At 38.1% G+C, this 9,416-nt stretch overlaps 2 protein-coding genes across 2 annotated transcripts in view; one reads left to right on the top strand and one right to left on the bottom strand.

Annotated features, from left to right (window-relative positions):
- The first annotated feature begins 55 nt into the window (after positions 1-55).
- LOC125201447 (U-box domain-containing protein 44-like) lies at positions 56-3,709 on the top strand. Its single transcript, XM_048099560.2, has 4 exons — positions 56-156; positions 383-1,673; positions 1,751-2,057; positions 2,133-3,709. The coding sequence occupies exons 2-4, from the start codon at positions 447-449 to the stop codon at positions 3,647-3,649; spliced, it is 3,051 nt and encodes a 1,016-aa protein (XP_047955517.1). The 5' UTR covers positions 56-156; positions 383-446; the 3' UTR covers positions 3,650-3,709.
- A 5,582-nt stretch (positions 3,710-9,291) lies between these two features.
- The window catches only part of LOC125206905 (uncharacterized), a 1,861-nt gene continuing 1,736 nt past the window's right edge, over positions 9,292-9,416 (bottom strand). The window contains exon 3 of the mRNA XM_048106123.2: positions 9,292-9,416. This exon is cut by the window's right edge and continues 606 nt beyond it. The gene's annotated coding sequence lies outside the window, so the exon portion shown is untranslated.

Consider the following 9,416-nt stretch of genomic DNA (forward strand, 5'->3'; position numbering starts at 1 on the left):
TGAAACACAAAATCACCGAAGACTTAAGGACTTTTCAAGTCAACTCAGTCTAAACTCTAAACAATGAAACAATTCTTTTTATATACACAAAATGGGGCTTTTCATTTTCCATCAAAGGCTCCAAAATCAAGTATTTTGTGTTTCTTCAAGTTCAAGGTAGATTTCTAATAAGCTCTATTGTAAAAATTTCATTCCTTGAGAATTATTGTCTTCTGTGATTTTCTTCTATCCCATGTACTACTATCTCATTTCTTCTTTTCATTGGAGTTTTCCTTTTTCTGGGAATTTGTATGTTTAATTTCATGCTCAATGCTTGTTAAATAAAGCTTGTAGCTCTATCATTCAACAACATTTTACTATTTAACACCATATATATGTATAGGAGGAGTTGTTTCTGATAGAAAAGTAAAGATTGAATGAGGCAGCAATAAGAGATAGTGATCAAGATGACTGAGCTCATACCGATTGGAACAATCTTGGCCGTTCTCTCCAATCAGATCATCAAGATCAGCCAAGCCGCCAAGGACGTGGTGTTCGAGAAGGAAAGCTTCCGTGCCCTAGCCAAGCATCTCCTTGACATCGAGCCCGTCTTGAAGGAGCTGCAGTCACAGCAGCTGAACGACTCCCCCGTTGCAAGGCAGGCGCTGGAGTCGCTCGAGACCAACGTCAAGAAGGCCCACGCCTTGGTCGAAAAGTACAAAGGGCGAGCGCGCTTCTACCTCTTAGTAAAATGCAGGCACATTGTCAAGGAGATACAGGATGTCACTAGAGAGATTGGTGATTCCTTGGCCGCTCTCTCCCTCGCCAACGTTGAAGTCCTGTCTGGGATCTCCGACCAGGTGCATAGGCTGCAGCACGAGATGCAACGGGCCGAGTTTGAGGCCTCCCACGCCCGCCTCCAGATTGTTGACAAGCTGAATCAGGGCATCTCTGATCAGGCATTTGATAAAGAGTTTGCCAATGATATGCTCAGGGATATAGCACGGGCCGTGGGCGTCCCAGTTGAGCCCTCGGAGATCAGCAGGGAGCTAGCCGGCTTCAAGAGGGAAAAGGAGGAAGCTGCGAATAGGAAGGAGAGGGCTGAGGTCTTCTTTCTGGAACAGGTGATTGAGTTGCTTTCCCGTGCAGATGCTGCGCGGGATTATGAGGAGGTGAGCAACCAGTATATGCAGAGGGTCAAGGTGATCGAAAGGTACGATCCGAGAGAGGAATACATCGAGCCGTTTAAGGCTTTCTACTGCTGCATAACCGGTTGTGTGATGGCTGATCCTGTGAGCCTCTGCACGGGGACTGCGTGTGAAAGGTTGGCACTTGAGGCGTGGTTCCAACGGGGTGAGAAGTCAGATCCGGAGACGGGGGAGGATCTTCAAGATTTCTCATGGAGGCCTAACATTCAGCTGAGGCAGTCCATACAGGAGTGGAGGGAGCTGAACTACTGCCTCAAGATTAGGTCTTGCAAGGCAATGATCACATCAAACGAGGAGCGTGTCGTGGAGGCTCTTGATTGGATGAAGGAGCTCGTTGCAGAGAACTCGATCAACAAGGATTGGATTTCAATTGGAGGGCTGACAGAGGGTGTCATTGCCTTGCTCGAGAGTAGGATCACTGAGGCTGTGAGGAAGAAGGTGTTGGTGACCTTGAAGGATATCATAGAGGGGCATGCTAGAAACAAGGTCAGTTTATTTGGTTGCTGATGTTTTTGAGCGTTGATTCGACATATGTATGTTATCTGACTTCGACTTCATTGCAGGCTATCATCCTAGAGAAAGGAGGGATTGAGAAGATTGTGATGTGCTTAGGATTGGATGCGAGCATCTCGGAGGCTGCAGTTGGGCTTCTTTACGAGGTTTTGCTTGATAGATCGAGCTGGAACACATCGTGCTGCAAGAGGCTTTCTCAGCAATGCGATGAGATAATTCCACTTCTTGTTTCTGTAGTCAAGAATGGGTCTAAATTAGCAGAGGAAATACTGTTAAAACTGTGTGAAGAAGATGACAACATTCTCAAGGCGGCTAGAGTGAACTGGTTCAGACCAATGATAAATAAGGTGGTCCAAGGTTAGTTCGATCTCCAATCGTTAAAAACTGTTCGAAGAATCTTTGTTGCAGAATCTTATGACATTTCTCTAACAGGATCAGTACTAGAAAGAATCTCAATGGTGAAAGAACTTGTTAGCTTAGAACTGGATGATGAGAAGATCAAGTTACTTGGTGAGGAGGGGGTGATTCCACCCCTGCTGGAGATGGCAACCGGAGGCGTTGAGTCGAAGGAGGTTTCCCTGCACGCCCTCGTGAAGCTCTCCACCTTCCGGGGCAACAAACATCTCATCTGTGGCAGTGGTGGCGTTTCTTTCGTGGTGAAGCTGCTCTCCTCGCCTCACATCCTCCCCGCGGTCACTGCAAGATGTGCAGAGATTCTTGCAAACCTATCTGCCAATGGCGATGGAACGACGTTTCTGGTGGACGAAGATGAAGGCCAGCTCGAGCTGAAGTCGGTCACTGCCAATCTGCTCGCGATCCAACAGAACCTCAATTCGCTAGACTCAATCAGGAAGCCTGCCCTGCGAGCCCTCGTTGGCATCTGTCAGTCCGAGGCCGGGCTGGTGAAGTCTGCAGTTGTTTCATGTAGTGGCATTTCTGTTGTTCTAGCTCTGCTCGACGACTCCAACCAGGAGATACGCGAGCTGGCGATCAACCTCGTGTTCCTTTTCTCCCAGCATGAGCCAGAGGGAGTGGTGGAGTATCTTCTTAAGCCTAGGCGCCTCGAGGCTTTGGTCGGATTCCTTGAGAATTCTGAGAAGGGCGACGTGCAGAGGGCTGCAGCCGGTCTGCTCGCCAACCTCCCCAAGTCAGAAACGTCGTTAACGGAGAAGTTAATAGAGCTGGGAGGGCTAAAGGCGATAATCCAGATCATAAGATCAGGAACAGGGGAAGCCAAGGAGAATGCTCTGAGTGCACTATTCAGGTTCACCGATCCCACGAATCTCAAGTCGCAGCGCGTCGTGGTTGAGTTGAACGCGTTTCCTCTTCTCACTGGACTTCTCAGAGCCGGCTCAGTCACAGCTAGTGCCAGAGCTGCAGCTCTGCTAGGCGACCTCTCAGTGCGAACTCCAGAGCTGAGCGAGCTGCACAGAAAGAAGCATGGCTGGTTCTGGTCATGCTTCCCTCAGGCACGAGCTGCAGTGTGCCCGGTGCATGGAGGCTCCTGCAGTCTGAGCACGACGTTCTGTTTGTTGGAGGGAGGTGCGTTACCTGATCTGGTTCGGGTGGTGCAGGATAAGGTCCACGCCACGGCCTATGAGGCGATCCAGACGCTGTCCACGCTCGTTCAGGAGGATTCACCTCAGAGGGGGGCAGCAGTGCTGCATGAGTACGGGGCAATCGGACCAACAATAGAGGTGCTGAGATGGGGTTCAGAGTCACTGAAAACAGAGGCGCTGATCCTTTTGGAGAGAGTTTTCGTGTCAACGGAGATGGTAGATTTGTACGGTGCAATGGCGAGAGCGCCTCTCGGACAGCTCGCTTCTCACAGTTTATGTGATGAGAGGCATCTGCAGAGGAAGGCGGTTAGGGTGCTGCTTCTCATCGAACGTTACTCCAGATCATCTACTACTTCTCTAGTCTCAACAGCAGCTCCTATAACTGATTGAAAGTCAACCATCGTTACACTTATTCAAGGTGCTTAGAAATTGAGACATTCATACACCACACATGAATTCGTACAGTTTATTAGAAATAACCATATATATATATGTGAAGAAAAGACCAGCTTAATGTACTAAAATTACAGTAGAGCTATAGAGATGAAGAAACTAACCAATTGAGCCTATTGAGAAGCAGGCTCGTATTACATGCCCCAAATACCACGAGCATGTGTGATTTTGTTGCTGGGACGAGATGTCAATTCGTGTATTATCCGAGCAAATGTGTCAGTGTGGCTTGTCTCGGAGAAGAGCATTTCTGCAAACGCATTATCGTAGCCTAGCAGCTTAGGCTTATTCTGAGGCTCCAGCAATAGATTCTCCAGAATCAAAGCTGCTTTTCAGCAAACTTGTGGCACTGTATGTGGCATCTTAATTAGATACAAACTTTTAACTTAAGAGAAACAAATAATTTAGAAGATTTGATGAATTGCATCCAATCAGCCGACAACTGCTGCTTGAGCATCATCAGCTGGGAAGCTAATAATATCAATCAATTGCTAGGAGAAGAATGGTGGCTAAACTTGATGTTATATGCCGTATAATGCACACAAACAGCATAAGGAAAGATTTGTTGTCAGGGTTGAGTATCATGAGGCCAAGCAGAAATCATAAGTTGTTGTAGGTGATCCTTATTGTTTGAAATTTGCTTATGATTACTAGTTTTATTAGTCTTCGGCAACTCTTTACCAGCAATAAGGCAGGTGATCCAAAGCAAATTTCAAAAATCCTCTAACCTAAATGCTAAGAAATGCAACAAGCCAATTCAAAATCACAACCTAAATAATATGAAGTAACAAAGGACAAAATCACATATTCATGATTTCACAGCATTAGCATTTCTGTGTAGAATCATGAAAATAGCTAAATTATAAGCAGAACTTCAGAAATTAGGGCTTAGTGGAGTATTACCCACGAAGGCGGAGTGGAGCGTAAATGGTATCGCCGGACAGCTGTCGCAGCGGAATTATGGACGGCCTCTTTGCACCTCTCTCCCCGACGAAATTCAAGTCTGGCGTAGAATCATTAATTGGGCTTAAATTTAAGCGGCCAATTTTTAGCCTTTTCAATTTGGAGTTGGGCTCAATTCACACACTTTATGTCCATTAGATAAAATTATTGGAAATCATATTCAAATTCATATAGCAAAAATAATAATTATCTTCATAAAAAATACTCTTAATTATGGGCATTAAGAATTTTAATATAATTTTTAGTAAAATAAAAAAATAGTTAAAGTGCTTCATGAAATATAATACTCAAATGCTATAGTTTAATAAGTTCATTAGATGAAATTATGGATTATTCATATTCAAATGCTATTCTTACTCGCACCATTCCAGAAAAATAGACATTTTTTCTATTTTAGTTCATTCCATAAAAATAGTCCATTTTCTTATTTTGGGTATTTTTTTTCATTCTAATGAGGCAGGTCATATTTTCACTAATAATACTCTAATTATTTATTTTCCTCTCTAATATTTTACTAATTATGCATTAAAATTGGTGTTGTACAAAAAGTCTGTATTTTTATAGGACGGGGGGAGTACTACCTTAGTCCACAAAAAATAATATTGGTTATGCATGACACGAATTTTAATGCACAATTGATAAACTAAGATAAATATAGAGAAAAAAGTAGTTGAAATGTGGTTAGTGTAAAATGGGACACACCTTAGCACATAATTTTTTTCTACTATAAATAGATAACGACTAATTTTAGTGGACATTCCAAAATAAGTAATGCTAAAAAACATGAGGGATATTGGTCCCTAAAACCATAAACTTTGGTCAAAGTTTAGTATTTCCCACAAACTTTAAAATTGGTCTAGAATATTACAAACTTTGCAATTCGTTTGGTGTTTCTCACGGCATGCTTATCACCAAATTTGACTAACTTATGAGGTTTGTTTATCATACTTGACACGATTAAATGAATGTTGTTTTCTACGTGACTTTTTTTTTATCCTACTTGTTATGAACTTAAAAAGTGGATTAAAATAAAATGTATCGTGGTTGCTCACGTAAAATAAGATTTTGATAAAAATATCTTATTTGGGTCAGTTTGGAAAAACCAAACAAATTGCAAAGTTTGTGATATTCTAAAATATAAACTTTGACCAAAGTTTATGATTTTAGGACCAAGGGTGTGATCAATTGTTAACTCTACTAACTCATCAACACAGTGTATTAAAAATATTAACACGGTGACATTAAAATGTCAACACCTTATTTTGTTGACATTTCAATAATTTGTGTTGACAATATGTGTTGACATTTTAATATCATTGTTTTAACATTTTTAATACACTGTGTTGATGAGTTAGCAGAGTTAACAACTTAAAAAGTTATCAATATAACACACCCCTTGGGACCAATATCCCAAAACATGAGTATTTTTTGTAAACGGACATAATATTACATGAAAACGTGTAACAAGTAACAACTACTCACTCTGCCCCGTTAGAAATTAAACGTTTTCCTTTTTAGTTTGTCCCATTAAAAATGAGACGTTTCCTAAAATGGAAACATTTCTATCTCTACTTTTTCATCTCTTTTATTTTACTCTTTCTTAATTACTTACAAAATAACACTATATAAAAATTCGTACCGATTCTCAAATGTTGCATATTTAATGAGACAGAGTGAGTAACTGTTTTGAGAAGCAAGTTGAAAAAACTAAATGATTATATACTCTATCTATATACTCCCCCCGTCCACAAAGAATATGCACTTTGGGTTTAGTATGAATTTTAATGTAAAATTAGTAAAGTAAGAAAAAGGTAGAGAGGAAAAATAATTAAACTATTGTTAGTGGAGAATGAGTCTCACCTCATTAGAGATAAACAACTTTTAAAAGTTAGAAAGTGCATAATCTTGTGGGATGAATTAAAAGGAAAAGAGTGTGTATTCTTATGGAACGGAGGGAGTATTTCTCTTTTCCTTGCTGGAAATCCACCATGGTCGCCCCCGCTTCTGTCGACTCAGGTTTGGATTAATCTTTTATTTTATTTTGAGATGAATTGCTCTGATATAATGAATGGAGAAAACATTGCATCCCCGACTTTGTAAATGCATCTCCAACCATTCCACTAAACTCAAACTCATTTTAGTGTAAATCTCACGCTAAATATTGATTTTACTCCAACCATTTACACTAAACTCACACTTAAAAGAATATTCTCTATATTATGCCTTTTTTACTCACAAAATTTGAAAAACTCTTAGTATTGGTTTAGTGTAAACCTAAAAATAGGTATTTTTTTTCTCAAAAACCAAAAATAGAATTGGTTTTTGAGTACTATTGAAACTAAATACCTATCCGATTTTAGATTTTAGTGTATCATTAAAGATGGTCACGGCCTAACCATATCCATTGTGAGAGAGTAGCTTCATAGAGGTTGTATTATTGTTAAAACTGGCAATTGTATTATTTTGCTGTGGCCTCTAAGGGACCCATTTCACTAAATTTAAAGAGGAAAATTAGTATACATGGCCCAATATCTTGTTTGTTTTGGTCCCACCCACTTTATATACAGTTAATAATCCCCAACCCCACCACAATGATAGATTGTGATATTAAAAAAGCGTTCCAATTTTCTATTTTAATATATCACATATTATCCCATTTTATCTTTTATCATTTCTAGGAGTGAATCTAATATTGAACTAATTCATTTTCATTTACAGTTTATTATTTTTCTCCTTATATAATATGCATTTTTTTATTCTTAATCTATCTCATAATAATATGTACAAACTAATTTTAGAAATTCTTTTCTCTCTAATAAGTTGGGACATATTTTCTACTAATAATATTTTACTAGTATTACTTTTTCTCTCTAAATCTATCTTACTTTACCAATTTTATATTAAAACTTGTACCACACCCAAAGTGCATATTATTTAGAAATGGAAGGAGTATAAACTTATAGAGTATTTAAAAGTAGGACACACATTTCCACTAACTTATTCAACTCGCTTTATATTACATTTCTTAAAATCCGTCAGGATACATATTCAGGGACGAAAGGAGTATAATATTATACACGGCTACTTATATAAATTTGAAATGGTGGCATAATCATACTTATTCAAATTCTTGATGGCATTTCGAATTTTGATCTATTTTATACTCCATAATCTAATTTGTAAAACAATCTCGGACTCATACATACATTTTGTCCCAAGGTTGTTTAATCGTATTCTTTTTGATATTGTTTTAAGAAATCAAGGTAATTAAGTTATTTCTTTTTTATCACAAATTTTATCTTTTTTTCATACTTTACTCTTTATTTCTTTAGTCCTCTCTTATAAAACTTCATTATCTTTAATTTTTAACAATTCAATTTCATAATTCTCATATTCTAAAAAAAAATGCCTCGACTATCTAGAATAGAGGGAGAGTATAAGATTACCATTGTTTAGACTTTAGACTCTACCCTTTGTAATTTTGTTTTGCACTACTCAAATTTGATTTTATTTAATTTTAGTATTTTAGTAAAAAAGTTTTATAATACACCTAGATACTATGTCTATAAAGTAATGTGATGATGGCCAATAATGAACATACGGCAGTTCCATTATTTCAATTTATTCTTTGCTTCAGACATTATTTTTGTATTTTACTGCTCCAATGCATACGCAACACGTGTAACATCCATAAAACCCGTTTTTATTTAACTGCAGGTTTTACAGCCCCACTCCATTTTGTCCGGTCAAAGTTAAAAAGCTCCAATGATAAAAAAACAGAGGTAAAAGCTAAAAACCTAAAAAAAAAATACGCATTTAATTCCACGAATTATATTCTGTCGTGCGAATAACCATTTTACTTTATACTATACTATTTTATTTTTTTCTTATTTTTAATAAATGATGTGTCGTTTGATTTTGACAATAAAACTAAGTAAAAGAGCATAATCTCAAATATTTGAAATCTAAAATGGGTTTGAATTTGAAATCTCTCTTTCCCTTTGAGAGTTGTGAAAAAGGAAAGCTAGATGCGAACCACCAAAGAGGAAAAAGGAATATCATCACGTTATTTATATGATGTGAGGACCCTTACACCCACTCAACTAAAACATCCATCTACACTTTTTTTCATACAAGACGTTCTCAATATAACGCTCGTGAAAATATTTACACAACAAATATGAGCTCTGTTTCATTACCACGAGAGAGAAATAATTTAAAATAATCCTAAATTTCATGAACTTCATGCACATACAAGTTGCCATTCCAAAGTCCCAGATTACACAAGTCTTTCTCTCCCAGCCATATCTCATGCTTTCCTCCCCACCATGTTATTCAGAATTATCCACTTTTCCCAAACACTGATAGAAAGAGCATCATATATCCATATTGTTTGCCACCTAGGAAACAATTGGATATGCATGAATCTCCAGCTATCTATCTCTGATTATTAGCACAATAATTCATTTCAACATACTACTATCAATTTCTTGGTGTCTTAGATTACTCGTGCCATATTTTCTTCTCAATCCATCCACATTACTTATATCTATTGTGAAATTTACATTTAGTAACTCATTACAATTGTATTTTAGATATATGAAATAGAGAAAATATCATATTCAGGATCGATATCATATTCAGTATCTATATGTGAAAGTTCAAAAATGAGCATAGTTTAGGGATCATGGATCATTGTTCAATCTTATTTCAAATACAAAGATTAGAGAAGCTTCAAGCAAAA

Source organism: Salvia hispanica, chromosome 2 (genome assembly GCF_029641045.1).
Source record: "Salvia hispanica isolate PSC_SH4W2 chromosome 2, Shi_PSC_v1, whole genome shotgun sequence".
In the NCBI taxonomy this organism is placed as follows: domain Eukaryota; kingdom Viridiplantae; phylum Streptophyta; class Magnoliopsida; order Lamiales; family Lamiaceae; genus Salvia; species Salvia hispanica.

Coding starts and splice junctions, on each gene's coding strand:
- LOC125201447 (XM_048099560.2), top strand. CDS start 447: ATGACTGAGCTCATACCGATTGGAACAATCTTGGCCGTTCTCTCCAAT. Junction 1,674..1,750: donor AGGGGCATGCTAGAAACAAG/GTCAGTTTATTT, acceptor ACTTCATTGCAG/GCTATCATCCTAGAGAAAGG. Junction 2,058..2,132: donor GATAAATAAGGTGGTCCAAG/GTTAGTTCGATC, acceptor TTTCTCTAACAG/GATCAGTACTAGAAAGAATC.